This window comes from Somniosus microcephalus, chromosome 2 (genome assembly GCF_052327205.1).
Source record: "Somniosus microcephalus isolate GS21.2 chromosome 2, FLI_Smic_1.0, whole genome shotgun sequence".
NCBI classification, from domain to species: domain Eukaryota; kingdom Metazoa; phylum Chordata; class Chondrichthyes; order Squaliformes; family Somniosidae; genus Somniosus; species Somniosus microcephalus.
In genome coordinates this window covers 38827536-38843191 of record NC_140988.1, presented here as the reverse complement: position 1 = coordinate 38843191, position 15656 = coordinate 38827536, and the positions used below count along the sequence as shown (strand labels likewise).

The 15656-nt window shown below is 49.3% G+C and overlaps 1 protein-coding gene across 1 annotated transcript in view; it reads right to left on the bottom strand.

Moving 5' to 3' along the window:
• The window catches only part of LOC147122656 (cystine/glutamate transporter-like), a 294916-nt gene that overhangs the window by 174363 nt on the left and 104897 nt on the right, over positions 1-15656 (bottom strand). The window contains exon 3 of the mRNA XM_086008514.1: positions 4766-4881. Coding sequence (XP_085864640.1) covers positions 4766-4881 — 116 coding nt within the window. The remainder of the gene's footprint in view (positions 1-4765; positions 4882-15656) is intronic.

Below are 15656 nucleotides of genomic sequence, written 5' to 3'. Positions count from 1 at the left end.
ATACTATGTAATAAACAGCCATTTTCATCCGTTTACAGCATTTCTCTGGGCATTCAATCAATCTCCTAACAAAGCTACAGCAGGATATTGGGACAAAGCATGCGGAAATTATTCAGGTCTTTTTGATTTCAGGCCTAATTCATCGGCACTAAGAAACAGGGGGGGGAAATTTGATCAAAATGGTCTCATAGCAAATCGGCAGCCTGTTTTACACTGTGCCCAATTTTCTTTTCCAGCGGCTACTGGCGTAGACCAATATCACACCCAAAGTCTCAGCATCAGCAGCTCTCTGGCTCTGTAATATTTCTGAATATATTTGTTTAGACCATGAATATTGACAGCACTGGTGGGTATATTGCTTCAGATAAGTGGCTAAGCTTACGAGGGGCCTGGATTTGCAAGTACCAGTTGAATTGATGCAATTACTGAAGCATCCTGGCTGGGTTCGATGTCCGTGGATGTTTATTCTGGTCCCTGGTATCTTTTCTGAAACAATTCCCCTGGTGTCATCAATGTTTAATGTGTAGACATTAAAAAGATATTCAAAAATCAGAGAAAAAATAAGGGGGAGTAGACTGTTAAAGTTAATCATATTTCTTCGTAAATGTTTGCGTTAGATGGTGAAGAATCTCTTTAAGAAGAAGAAGAAAAAGCACACAATCAGATTAATTTCCACACCCGTCGACTATATCGCTAAGCATTTCCCAGTGCAAATAAAAAATATGATCAAAGGCTCATCAGAGTTTTAGTATGCATTCTGGGAAATCTGCCAAATTCCTCACCATGCATTAGCCTGAGCTCTCCCCCTATTACCAGGAAAGGATGAAGTATACAGAGGCAAGCCTATTAATTGTATGCCAGTAATTGAATGAGATCATAAGCAAATTAAAATAATTTGTGAATTAGTGTCACCTCATATTATACAATGTTTAAATATCGAATAAAAGATGGCTGACTGTGAATGCACATGAGGATCGGAGTAGATTTTCAGGTGGATGGCATGTGTATACACAAAGCCACATCGCCCCCTTGCCTCTAAATCAATAACAAGCACCACAGTCCACTGCGGTTCAAAACCCTGACTGTTTGGAAACTGTTCTGCAGGATCCTTTACTCCTTGTCTCCATGAAAAATGACTAGAGGGGAGGTGACTTGCTCAGGGGAGGAGGAGCCATGTCATGTAACAACAGAGGGGCAATATCACAATGAGCACCTCATGTAGGAACCCCAAAATGCCAAATTAAAATAATGCAAGACTGTATAAGCTGCAAAAATAAATTTTCAGGAGCCACTTAGCTGACAAAGACACTTAAATTGACGTTCACATTCACTAGGAAGTAACATAGGCCTAGAAATTGGATCGCACAGATGCCTATTTTCTAGGTGATAAATAGACGCTGAAAGGTCCAATATGGTGTGTGGTATGCACAGACAGTCCTCCCCGGGAGAGAGGCACATGCCAAATTGGTTAGGGCACCCTGGAGGCATTGAGGGCGCCCTTCCAAAACTACCATAAGGCCCATTACCCATGCAAATGATAGGCCTAACTCCCGTTTCAGGCCCTTTTACAAAATTGGATCATGGCTGACCGCAGCACGTGCCCTGCATGTTGTGGTCAGTATTCTTGGGCCGCTGGAGGCTGCCATCAAAAAATTAAGTAAAAAAAATATTGTTTTCCTGTAGGGTGCTCCTGGCTCTACATGTAAACTGTGTGCTGCTGCCAGCCACCACTTGCCCCTCTCCCGATCTCCTCCTCCCCCGAGGAACTTACCACAGGTTCAGTTCTGGCATCTCCGCTTTCCTCCACTTACCAACTGGCTCCCCCAGCATGTCGCTCACATCCTGTGAACCAATTTCTAGGCCTATGTCTGTTACAAGGTTACCAAATCTCTCAAGTTATATTTTACGGCATGTTATGGGATGTTTTTGCTGCAGCATGTTCATTGCCTAGCTGCAGAGAACCATGTTGACAGCATTACTTTAAGACTAAAAGATGAGTGTTAGTGTCACAAGGCTGAGGCACAATCTTTGGGTTCAGATGGCATCATAAAGCAAGACAGTGAAGATCATCTGAACCCCAACATGGGATTGTGGCCTTAAATTATTTTGCAAATACCTGCATTATAATGTACAGTACTCAGCCATGGCTCAGTGGTAGCACTATCGCCTCTGCGTCAGAAGGTTGTGGGTCCAAGCCACACTCTAGAGACTTGAGCACATAATCTAGACTGGCACTTCTATGCAGTACTGAGTGAGTGCTGCACTGTTGGTAGTGCCGTCCTTCGGATAAGACGTTCAAGTGAGCTCTTGTCTGCCTCTCAGGTGGATGTAAAGGATCCCCCTGCATTATTTGAAGACGAGCAGGGGAGATCTCCTGGTTTCCTGGCCAACATTTATCTCTCAATCAACATCTAAAATAGATGATCTGGGTCCTTTATTTCATTGCTGTTTGCTGTATACAAATTGGCTGCCGCGCTTCCTATATTACAACAGTGACTACACTTCAAAAGTACTTCATTGACAGCAAAGCACTTTGGGATGTCTTGAGACGCTATATAAATCCAAGTATTTCTTTTCTTTTTACTCTAAATTTTCTGAGCATAAGTATACTAACAGATTTTTCACTCGCAATGACTAGCGGGTAAAACCATTTTCTCACTGCTATTAATGTAGGTGATGATGGAAAACCCCACAAGGAGCAGTGAAATAGGCTGGAATTACCCACATTTTTGACTTTCTGATGAATCTGTTGGTTATTGGCAGTAGTGAAAAACACATTCATCAGTCAGATGGAGGATGTATCCCTGGTGGTAACCTATGAGCATCACCTCCGGAGAACATCATGCAGGCTTTGGTTAGATTATTAAGTTTTGTTTCAAATGTTCCTGTGTTTTTAAAACCAGTCTGTTTCCTTGACATGAAGTGCTCGGATGTGAAAGCAGTCTAATACAGAGGACACAATCTATTACCATATTATGAATTAGGAGGGCCGATCTACATCTTCAGTCAGTCCTAATGTGCTTTGCGCTGCTTTAAGACCCACCTGAATCTCAAGTGTAAATAGCACTTAATTTTCTTGCCGTAATCTCATTTGAGTAATTATGCACACATCCAGGTGCAGACTGACATGGGTCTAGGGGTGACACCACTGGTAGGAGAGGAAAATTGTGTATAAGTGAAATTTAAAGGGATGGGTTCAATTAAAGTGGCGCACCAGAAGGAGGGGGACCAAAATGTTAAAAAGCATCTGGTGAGCAATAAAAGGCATCTTAACCCTTCAGCAGTGTTTGCCAAGGCTGAAAATACAAGGAATTAAGAAGTGGCAAGCAAAGAAAAAGGGAAAGAGTGACCAATGTGCTAGCATGAGTCTGCAGGCAAGTAACAGTGTAACTCAAAATTTGGCCTACTCTATGATGGCTGCTGAAGTTGAAATGGTGTTTCCCTCTGCCCCATATCATGAGTCAGCACTACAGCATGCCTGCGAGAAGGGGCAGCCAAGTTGCAGACCACAGCTGACTGTTGCTGTCCCTGTGTGTGGCAGCCCTTTACTGCATAGTAGCCACAGCCGTCCTTGCAATAAATGGCACTGCACAGCATCTGTCCCCTTGAGATGGCGGGTTCCCACAGTCATTCCTAGGCAAGTTTGCTAGGGCCTGCAGAATGGTTGCTGGCATCTAGGTGGGTGTGGCTGTGGCTGGCTTCTGCTCACCATGATTCACATCCCATAGTAATGGTGCTAAAGGTCTACTGGTGCAGCCACTTTTGGGAAAAGGATCCTGCACCCCCCTGCACAACATCTGCCAAAGTGAGGTATGTTACCTCTGTGGCTGCAGAGGTGCGGGTGTTGGTGGGCGAGCACAGAGCACCTCTTGGGCAGCCTTAGCTGCCTGGCATCCTGATATAGCTCCTCCACTTCCTCGAAATATGATTCCTATTGACAAGCTATTGGTGTCAATAATGGGAGCCCAGGACAAAAGAACGAAATAGGACAAAAGAACAAAATAGTAATCACAAGTAGCACAAAAACTTAATGAAAGCTTACCTGACAACTGGGGAAAAAAACCAAAATAACAATAGAAGAAAGGCCTTTAAAAGGCTTGAAATACAAATCCGTAACACCTGCAGGCCTTTTAAAGGCTCTCCCACCAGCAGGTCCACCCGAGGTCTCCTTCCTGCCAGGTTACATTGGGTGTGCTAAGGACTCAGGGGTAATTTTAACCAAACCCACCTAGTGGGAACAGGGCAGGCTCGGATTGGGGGCCTGTTTTACACTCCACTCCATATTACTCTCCATTGACTTCCATCGGAAAGGGTGTAAAACGGGCAGCTGATCACAACCTGCCCTGTCTCCGTTGGGCAGGTTAGGTTAACATTACCCCTTCAGTGTTTGAAAATGACACAGCATCTTTCCCCGCTCCCTTTTACATTGGTAAATGAAGCTTCCACCTGCTTCAGCTGGGAGCTTCAGATACCCTATCCCTGGCATGACCAGAGGAGCCAGTGAGGCCCAAGATCAGCGGGAATGTGTCCGAACTGGTTTCTTCACCTCTACTGGCCTGTTAGTACCACAAATCAGGTGCTAAGGAGATTAAAATCGGTCCTTGGGCAATTTAGATTTATTGGTTCTTGAGACACCATTTTTCCTGCCATTTTTAGTCCAGAGTCGATCACAGTAAAATTCCCCATTTGGTATACATTATAATGAGGTAACTGAAGCATGGGAAAAGCTTTATGACTTCACAGAACACATTGTAAGAAAACTTACTGATTCCAATGGTGGTGACGATCTTGATGGCAATTTCTGGGATTCCACACGGCATAAATATTGGCTGCAGTACATATTGACCGAAGGCCAAGGATATCACAGCAGTGGCTGCAGGGCTGTACAGAAAGAAATGCAATGAGATTAGTCTGATGTGTCCTCAGATGATGTGTAACCATGAAAGTGCCAAAAGATCCTTTTATACCACGGCTGTTTGCTCAGAGTTACTCTGAACAGAAGGACGATTGCAAATAAAGTGCATTAGTAAATTTGAGGTAACACATAGGGTTGAAATTGTTAAATAAGAACAAAGGAAGGCATGGAAAAAGGAAAAAGCCACTTGCCCCCTGTGGCACATTCTTCCACAGATTCACACTATCGTGGAGTCTATCCAACCCATCAATTCTCCGGAAGAAATGCTCTCCAAAGTTTTTTTTCCCTATCTTCTCCCAACAAAGATAAATCAAACAATGCTTGTAATTTTCCATAAATGCTCCCAACAGGCACGATTTTCTACTGGGAGCGAGCATTTGGAAAATTGAGCTTAGAAATTCGATCACACCGTGCCTGTTTTACATGCATAAATCTGCCATCTAAAGATTTAGGCCTAGAAATTCAGTATAGCCACTTTTGGGGCGGTACAGTCGGGCGGCCGCTAAAGTTTGCGCCCGGCGCAAAGTCGCGCCCCCTTCGCCGATATTCAGTCGCATCGCCCCAAGAGGCTGCTGCTGTGCTAAAACAGGCGATGCACGACTATCTTTAGGCGCTAAGCCAGCGGTGCTGAGCGATACCCCCGAGGCCGGGCGCAGCGCAGGTGCGGCGAGTTCTTGATTGACGGCAGACACTCTGGCGCCGGTCATCTCTTAAAGGGGGAGGGTCGATTTGTTTGCCTGCCACGCCCTGCACACTGCAGCCCTCAACCTAGGCCTGACCACTTCAGCTTCACCTGTACAACGCCCAGGACTATGGAGAAGGCCAGGGAGAGAGCGCAGCGCTTCAGCGACGGAGACCTGAGGGTGCTGGTTGGCGGAGTGGAGCGCAGGCGCCATGTTTTGTTCCCAGAAGGTGGCAAGAGGCCGCTGCCCAGCGCCTACCGGAAAGCCTGGAGGGAGGTGTCCAACAGGGTGTCTTCCAACAGCGTGGTTGCCAGGACTCCTGTGCAATGCCGGAAGAAGTTCAACGACCTCACTCGGGTTGTCAGGGTGAGTACCCTTTCCAGTGTCCTCCTCATCCTTGCATGTGCACCTCACATTATGGGCAAAGGGACCTGAAAGCCCTAATGGCCAGCCCTCATCCAGCAGCTATGGGACTGGCATGAAAATCAATTGCACATTCAGCACTTTACACACTGTCCAAGCTATTCGACCATGGGAGGCATTGCAGACAAGATCAGGGCTACACACTGTCCAAGCTATTCCACCATGGGAGGCATTGCAGACAAGATCAGGGCTACACACTGTCCAAGCTATTCGACCATGGGAGGCAGTGCAGACAAGATCAGGGCTACACACTGTCCAAGCTATTCGACCATGGGAGGCAGTGCAGACAAGATCAGGGCTACACACTGTACTTAGAGGCCGTCCTTTCTCTTGCAGGCCAAGGTTGCGCACAACCGGCGCAACCGAACTGACACCGGCGGAGGCCGTCCTGACCTCAAAGAGCTCTCCGACCTCGACCAGCGTGTGGAGCGCATTATGGGAGGCCGGCTGATTGGCCCCGTCGCCAGTGGAGATGCCGACCCTGTTCTGGACACCAATGGTAAGGGCATCACCTTTTGGACCTCTCTCGTTCCACTTGTGCATCAGATCAGCATCCTTTGCCACTGTCCGACCAATGCGGTGAATGGCACCACTCATGCCTCCCTCACTGCCGCCCTGTCCTCACTCTAAAGCTACTCTTGTGCCTTCCTGCTTTCAGATGGTGAATCGCCAGGTGAGGAGGCGGGCCCTCAAGCTGCCACTGTCAGCCCTTCGGAAGACGAGGAGGAGGAAGAGGAAGCCGGCCCATCAGTGCCACCCTCAGCCGCGCCAGCCCATGGCGATGTAGGGGACACGTCTTCCCTGGAGGGGAGCCGGGGGGAAGGGTCGGAGGAGAGTGAAGCTCCGGGGCCCAGCGGCCTGCAGCAACGCGGGAGGGGTGGGGAAGCTCGGCGGACTTCTCCCCAGAGGGTGAGTGCGGCCTCCAGTCCTGCGACGGTCAGCGCAGAGGAGGTGCGCCTCCTAGAGGAAATGGCCGTCCAGGCTGAGCGCAGGCACACTGAGCTCATGGCTGCAGTGGCAAGGATGCCTGACTCCATAGAGTCACTGGCAAGCAGTGTGCAGGAATTCGGGGCAGCACAGGCCAGGAGTCTGCAACAATTCAGTGCAGCACAGGCCAGGAGTCTGGAACTATTCAGTGCAGCACAGGCCAGGAGTCTGCAGGACATCGCGGCAGCACAGGCCAGGAGTCTGCAGGACTTCGCGGCAGCACAGTCGGCTTCTAGCCAAGTGCTCAGTCGTGCCGTCCATTCACTGGCTGGTGTCATGCGGACACAGACCAGGGCCACACAGGCACTAACTGCTGCCACCCTCGCTGGATCAGCCAGGCATCGCCAGGGCACTCGCCGCGCAGCAGCAGCCCAGCAGTCTGTCCTTCAGCTGTTTGCTGCGCATGCTGCAGTGCTGGCCCGTGCGAGTGCCAATGTGTCAGGCGACCAGCGAGCACCTGCGATCTGCCAGGTTGCCACCATTCCTGCAGCCGACACTGCCACTCCGCCATTGCAGCTGCCACGAGCTGCTGGACAGACTGCTGCCGCCCAGCCAGAGTTGGAGCAGTCAGCAGCCGGCCACTCCAAGGCCAGAGCTGGTGCAGGCCGACCCCCAAGGGCATCTGCCGTCTCGCCATCTGCCCCTCAGCAGCCTTCCCCCAGCCTTGCTGCAGCCACTGGGCTCCCATTGAGGAGGAGCAGCAGGGCGGGCAGGGGCCAGGCAAGGATGCGCAAGGCATCGCCCTCGCAGGGCAAAAACTAGAGGCATGCACAAATGCCTGGTGCTTGTTGTAAGGCCGACACTGGTGCAGTTGTTTTTGTGTAAGGCCGAGACTGGTGTCTTTATTTCTTTATGTAAGGCCGAGACTGGTGTCTTTATTTCTTTTTGTAAGGCCGAGACTGGTAGTTTTGTGTTTTTGGAGGGGGCTTCTCCGCATGACCATGTAATGTGGGAAGGGCAGAGGTTTTCAATAAATTATTGTTGTTAAATTGCAGTGTGCATGGTTTTTTGGTTAAGTCCTGGTTGCCCTGCTCGGCTGAGGGCTTGTGGAGTGGCTACATTCATCTGCTGACATTGGCACAAGCCAGTCCCTGAGAGGGGGCCTAGAACCGACGTTCAATAAGCCGGCGACGGGCGGCCCTTGCACTTTGTGCCTCCCTCCTGTGCTGGTCCTCCTCCTCCTCCTCCTCCTCCTCCTCCTCCTCAGGTGGTCCTCCAATCTGTGGTGGCAGTGGCTGAGTCCTGCGGATAGCCAGGTTGTGCAGCATGCAGCAAACGACCACGAAATGGGAGACTCGCTCCGGCGAATACTGTAGGGCTCCACCGGAATGATCCAGACAGCGGAACCGTTGCTTCAGGACGCCGATTGTTTGTTCGATGATGTTCCTGGTCGCTTGATGGCTCTCGTTGTATCTCTCTTCAGCAGGGGTGCTGGGCGCACGGAGCGGGGTCATCAACCAGGTACACAAAGGATAGCCTTTGTCCCCGATAAGCCACCCGCGTGGGTGAGGCTGTGCCTGGAACATGTCTGCCACAGAAGTCTGTCGCAGGATGAAGGCATCGTGGCTGCTGCCTGGAAAGCGGGCATTGACAGCTAGGATGAGCTGCCTGTGGTCACACTCCAGCTGGACGTTCAGCGAATGGTAGCCCTTCCGGTTGCGGTAATCCTCGGCATTCTCCAGAGGTGCCCGCAAAGCCACATGCATGCAGTCAATGGCGCCCTGCACCATGGGGAAGCCCGCGAATGCTGCAAAGCCCATTGCATGCTGTTGCTGCTTGGCAAGGGCCATGGAGAAGGAGATGAACTGACGTCTCCTTTTGAAAAGGGCATTGGTGACCTGGCGGATGCAGCAATGCACAGCGAACTGGGAGATGTTGGCAATGTCCCCAGTAGTGGATTGGAAGGAGCCGGTGGCATAGAAGTTGAGAGCCACCGTCACCTTCACTGCCACCGACAGAGACGTCCTGCTCCTCAGCTGTGGCTGCAGATCACCGCCAAGCAGCTGGCAGATCTCTGTGACCACGTCCCTTCTGAATCGCAGCCTCCGAACACACTGCTCCTCAGACATGTTGAGATAGGAGAACTGCTGGCGGTATACCCTGGGTGGGTAAGGCCTCCTTTGCCGACGCCTGTTGCCCCCTCTCTGTCTAGCCAGGGCTGCCACTCTCTCACGGCGTCTGTGAGCCCTTTGGATGTAATTGAGAAAGCCTGCGTTGACACCCATTGCAGCTCCCATAATATGCTGGCAAACAATGAGATGTCAATGAAGGCAAAGACTACTGGAAATCTGTGGCCTGAAGCCAGAAGTACCTGTCCGAGTGTTGGGCCAAAGCAGAAAGCTATCTACCTTGGTCTCTCTCCAAAGATCCGTTTCGCAAGAGGGAGTGCTGTGAAATGGCAGCCTTTTATATTGCAGGAGGAGTGCCCTTTAATTTGCGCCCCCCGCGCCCCGCATCGGCTGAGCACTGTTCCACTTAACAGTCGCTAGGGCCGCCAGGCGCACAATGGGGCGTTGCCACTGAAGTTCCGGTTGGGGGCGCACAAAGGGCGTTGCACGAGGAAATGACGTCATGATCTGCGCGTGCAGCTGAGCGCGCGCAAAGACTTTGCGCCACCGCTAAATCTCTAGTGAAGTTGGGGCGAGGCGCAGTTCTCGCTGCGCCCGGGCGCTACCCGCCTAGCGCCCGACATCTACTCCTCCTAAGGCGCTAACGGCTGGCGCAACCAACTGAATTTCTAGGCCTTAATATGGCAGGCAACATGCGCGCGCTCATTCCGTGTCGGAAGTACACCGCCCACCATAGTAGGCACCGGCAGTATTAAAAAACCTCATTAAAATATTGAAATAAGGGTCCTACACTTGTAATAATGAAAGACAGGAACAAAGGTTAGCTTTTTTGTGTTGGGAGAGCAGAAAGTGAAGTGGCTGGTGAAAGCAACTGCAGTTTATCATGCAGAGTATATAGGGTGAGATAGAAGTAAGGAGGGAATAAAAAGGATAAGGTGTAAAGAAACCCTACATGGCATCCCCCCCCAGCAGTGGCACTCGCCACGGCCATGACCCTCCCGCTGCTCGTGATGTCCAGCACATTTTGTTGCACAGGGGACAGGATGTGTGGGCGGGCTCGGCCTTCATCCAGTCGCACCCAACTGTCGCAAGTTGCGTGCGACCTTCCACTACAAGAAAGAAGGGAGTGTGTTAGTGACATTATTGTGAGGTGTTTAGAGACTGCGTCTGTCATAGTCAAATAGTTTGTAAGGTGTGAGGGGTAGGGAAGTGAGGGTTGCAATAGTGATAAAAGTAGGAAGTGAGAGTAGAAGGTGGAACAGTGATAGTAGGTAAGCGGGAGAGGGAAGTATTGCGAATAGTGAGGCTGCAGGTGTCAGGAGAGAGTAAGAGAGCAATATTCTTACCTTGACAACTCTGGTAAGGTCACTGAAGTTTTTTCTACATTGCAGCCTTGTTCGGGGAGCTAAGGTCCTGAAATTAACCTTTTTTAAAAATTTGTTTATGGGATGTGGGCATTGCTGGCAAGACCAGCATTTATTGTCCATCCCTAATTGCCCTTGAGAAGGTGGTGGTGAGCAGCCTTCTTGAACTACTGCAGTCTGTGTGGTGAAGGCACTCCCACAGTGCTGTTAGGGGTAGGGAGTTCTAGGATTTTGACCCAGCGACGATGAAGGATCGGCAATATACTTCTAAGTCAGGATGGTGTGTGACTTGGGGGGGAACTTGGAGTTGGTGTTCCCATGCACCTGCTGCCCTTGTCCTTCTAGGTGGAAGAGGTCATGGGTTTGAGAGGTGCTGCTGATGAAGTAGATGGTACACACTGCAGCCACGGCACACCATTGGTGGAGGGAGTGAATGTATAAAGTGGTGGATTGGGTGCCAATCAAGTGGGCTGCTTTGTCCTGGATGGTGTCAAACTTCTTGAGTGCTGTTGGAGCTGCACTCATCCAGGCAAGTGGAGAGTATTCCATCACACTCCTTACTTGTGCCTTGTTAATCGTGGAAAGGCTTTGGGGAGTCAGGAGGTGAGACACTCACCACAGAATACTTAGCCTCTGAGCTGATCTTATTGCCACAGTATTTATATGGCTGGTCCAGTTAAATTTCTGGTCAATGGGATTCGGCGATGGTAATGCCATTGAATGTCAAGGGGAGGTGGTTAGACATCTGTCTATCATTACTGATACCAGCTTTGTATTCCAGATTTATTTAATTAACTGAATTTAAATTCCCCTGCTGCCATGGTGGGATTTAAACTCTGGATCATTAGTCCAGGCCTTCTGGATTACTAGCCCAGTGACATTACCATTATGCTACCTCCTCAGTGAACTCTTTCCACTGGCGGCGGAGGTGTCGCCTGGAGGGAATTATGCCCCCACCCCGGGAGGTCTCCCTCGTCCTGTCCACTGCCTGGACCAGGGCCTCCAATGCTGCATCAGAGAACCTGGGTGCCCTCAGTACCTCTTGCCGCCACTATTCTACTGTGAAGTTTCGCTGAAGTTTTCTTGCCATCTGTAGCCAGAGTACACCTCTCCTTCAAGAGGTGCTGGCTCCCTTTATGCAGAGTCAGTCAAGCCTGATTTTCCAACCCCCCCAACCCAACAAACAGACGGGTAGCTAATGAGTAGCGCCAGCTACGCACCTCAGTCAAGATAATGAGCTGCTTGCACCAATGTTACGTGGTCGCTTCGACTACAGGAACAGGTGCCTGCATTGTGTGCCCTTGCCCCGACGTGCATGTTTTCGGGCGCGATCGAATTTCTAAGCCTTGATCCTCATACATCTGATTAGTCACTTTAGGTTGAATGTGGTTCCAGAGGTATAAAAAAAAAGTGTGCTAGCCCATTGCTCGTCCTGGTTCCTGTAGCCATAACCTTTGATCCGTAGCTGATTTGACTGTGTAATGGTATAGTGTGATGTGGTACGAAGCGATTTCATTATCGCAAGTTTAATGAAGGTAAACCTGTTGTACAGTTGGGCTTTTAAGAGGGATGTCACTCTAAAATTAAAGCCCCCAGAAAGACCAAGAAAAGAAATAATGGAAAAATCCATCTGCTGGAGACCTGCCATTTCTGGTCTCTCTGATCAAATAAAAAACACTTGAATAATTGGTCCCGTTGCAACCAGATACCATTATAGCAAGCAGGGGTTGACATCCCTCCCAGTCCTGGGTGCCAATCTCAGTGCAACAACGTTATTGGAAAGTTGAGCACCAGCCAGCACCAGATAATGGTTTATGAACAGAGGGGTAACTTTTCAACAACTGGCAAAATGGAGTGCAACTTCTTCAATTTCCATGGGGATCCCTGGTAATCAGCCAAGAATTCTGCAGGCACGCTGCCACATGTATCACTGATGCAGTTGCAGGCTTGAACAACTACTGCACTGACGCTGGCATCCAACGAAGCGACCGTGTTCCCTAAGTGCCAGACTGACATTGAAAGTGCCTCTAAGACCCGTTAAACAAACTACTTAACTACATGGTAAGGATGCTGCTTGTCGTCAGGCAAACCTGTCAGGAAAAAGGGTGAAGCGAGAGTTCGTGGCACCAGGTTTATTCCACAGTGGCAGCCACTCCTAAGTTAATTCTGGAACCAATGTGATAAAGACCTGGGCCCTGAAATTCAAATTACACTGGTTTTGCGCTGGAGCTGCCACTTGCATCTTCTGATGACCTGGAGTGTTGACCCCATCCCCGTCAGCTCTCTTCAATATACATTGTCACATCTGTAGTGAAAATCTGCTGGGTTTGCATCAGAAGAGACTCAAAAAAGTATTCCTCATGCAATGTGAAGGGAGGTGGCAGCGACACAGAGTGCCATCTCTCTCACCCCCCAGAATGGCAAACCAATGTCGCAAGATGTTCAGTAACCTGACGAGTGTGGGCATGGTAACACAGCAGCCACTGCCTCTTTTTTACCTTGGTAAAAATGCCATTGGGATCCGACTTAAATCATAGGACCACGACAAGCATATGTTAATGTGGCTTCTGCTTGAGTCTGGTGGGCACCTCAGCTGCCAGCAAAGACAGCAAGGTTAAAACCTGCTGCCGGGCGAGAATGGAGAGGCAAATTGAGCTGTTGAATTTTAACTCCTGTTCCACCTGGTTTCCACCAGGTGAAGGGAGTTAAAATCCCCCCCTATAGACTTTAATCTATTCATAAGAATATAAGAACATATAAGAACATAAGAAATAGGAGCAGGAGTAGGCCATTTGGCCCCTCGAGCCTGCTCCGTCATTCAATAAGATCATGGCTGATCTTCTACCTCAATTCCACTTTCCTGCACTATCCCCATATCCCTTGATTCCCTTAATATTCAAAAATCTATCGATCTCTGTCTTGAATATACTCAATGACTGAGCCTCCACAGCCCTCTGGGGTAGAGAATTCCAAAGATTCACAACCCTCTGAGTGAAGGAATTTCTCCTCATCTCAGTCCTGAATGGCCAACCCTTTATTCTGAGACTGTGACCCTTGCTGCTCGGGGATCACGTCAGGTAAGCAGGTCGGGAGCTTTATGGCCATGGAATCATCTCTTTACTTGACAGCTGCAAATGTGCTATAAAAGCTCCCATCTCACATCTGTTCACTTTCCAAGCTCAGAAGCTGGTACTTACTGCATTTGGAAGACAGGTTGAGCTTTATGCAGGTTGCAAGTGTTTGGAGTAAACTCTCTATCCAGTGTCACCTCATTGGAACATTCTCTCCCACCACTGACAGATCGCTTCTGTCATCTCAAGTTCACCTGCCATCTATTACATCAGCATCAGTGCCCTTGAAACTATTTCATCTTGGTCTTCAAAATCCCACCACGATCATCCCCAACACCAGCAGCACCAGGCACACGAGCAGCACCAACAGCAACACCAACCTTCTCCGCAACCGACTGATGCTGCACAGGACAGAGGGCATCAGCACCCGAGCACATTGCTGCCCTGGACGCGAGGGATGGCCTCACCATGGCCTGATTTACTTCACATGATGCTGTACACCCTGGCTGCCACATGATGCGCCAGGTTGGCACCACCCCACACCAACACCATAAAGCATCCCGACAATGCCCGAGCCATTCCTTTCATGCTCATCACCATTGCGGGGGATACCGTTATGTCTCACCATTCACAGGATGTGATGAATGGCACAGCAGGATGAGGTTGAGTGTGGCTTTGCAGTAACATTTCATAATCTACTGAGATCATTGAAAGGTTTGCGCCACTGCAGCCTAGTCCTCCTTACGACATCCCTGCTTGTGTCCTCCTGCACAATGTGCAACCTGCTGCACTGGTCTCCTGGGGAGGTCTTTTCCGTCCATTGAGAACCTCTCTGCGTGCTGCGATTTCCCCCATAATCATATGGAGGGAGTCATGGGAGAGCCTGGGTGCAGTGCAGTGCTTGTCAGTGTTTGCAGGACCTCAATGTTGTAGAACACTGACAGCACAACTGTCAAAGTAAATTTGCACATGGTCCCTTTAAGGAAACCAACTGATGATGCATCATCAAATGACATCATTAGACCCGCTTCATTCAATTGGCAGGGGAACGCGCTGGGCGGGCTTAACAAGCCCAATCGGGGAAAATCATTTTGAACAGCGGGCTGGAGCCAGCAGTCGGTTCGGGACCCACCACCAATGTCTCCTGCCACGGACCCACCGAGGTTGGTAAAATCCAACCCTTTGTGCCTGTCTTCACGGAAGAAGGCGCATAAAAACTCCCCGGAAATAGTGGAGAACCAAAGCTCTAGCGAGAATGAGGAACTGAAAGAAATTAGTATGATACAAAGCTAGGTGGGAATGTACGTTGTGAGGAGGATGCAAAGAGGCTTCAAGAGGATATAGACAGGCTAAGTGAGTGGGCAAGAACATGGCAAATGGAATATAACGTGGAGAAATGTGAAGTATCCATTTTGGTAGGAGAAATAGAAAAGCAGAGTATTTTTTAAATGGTGAGAGATTGAGAAATGTTGGTATTCAGAGGGACCTGGGTGACCTTGTACACAAATCATTGAAAGTTAACATGCAAGTACAGATTGACTAGACTAGGCCTAAATTCTCTAGAATTTAGAAGAATGAGAGATGATCTCATTGAAACATACAAAATTCTTACAGGGCTTAACTGGGTAGATGCAGGGAGGATGTTTCCCCTGGCTGGGGAGTCTAGAACCAGGGGTCACAGTCTCAGAATAAGGGGTCGGCCATTTAGGACTGAGATGAGGAGAAATATCTTCACTCAGGATGGTGACTCTGGAATTCTCTACCCCAGAGGGTTGTGGAGGCTTAGTTGTTGAGTATATTCAAGACAGAAATCGACAGATTTTTGGATATTAAGGGAATCAAGGAATATGGGGATAGTGCAGGAAAGTGGAGCTGAGGTAGAAGATCAGCCATGATCTTATTGAAGGGCGGAGCAGGCTCGAGGGGCTGAATGGCCTACTCCTGATCTTATTTCTTAGGTTCTTATGTAGTTAATGCTGAATCACTGTGACCAAACTGAACAGCCCCTTTTCAACCTTTGTTATTTATTTCATCTATTAACTACTATCTACTAATTATTTGCAAACTCAATGCCCACGATCTTAGCTGGGAGTGTGGGGGCGGGGGTAACGGGGGTCCGATAGCGTGTGGAAAACCCGGCAGTA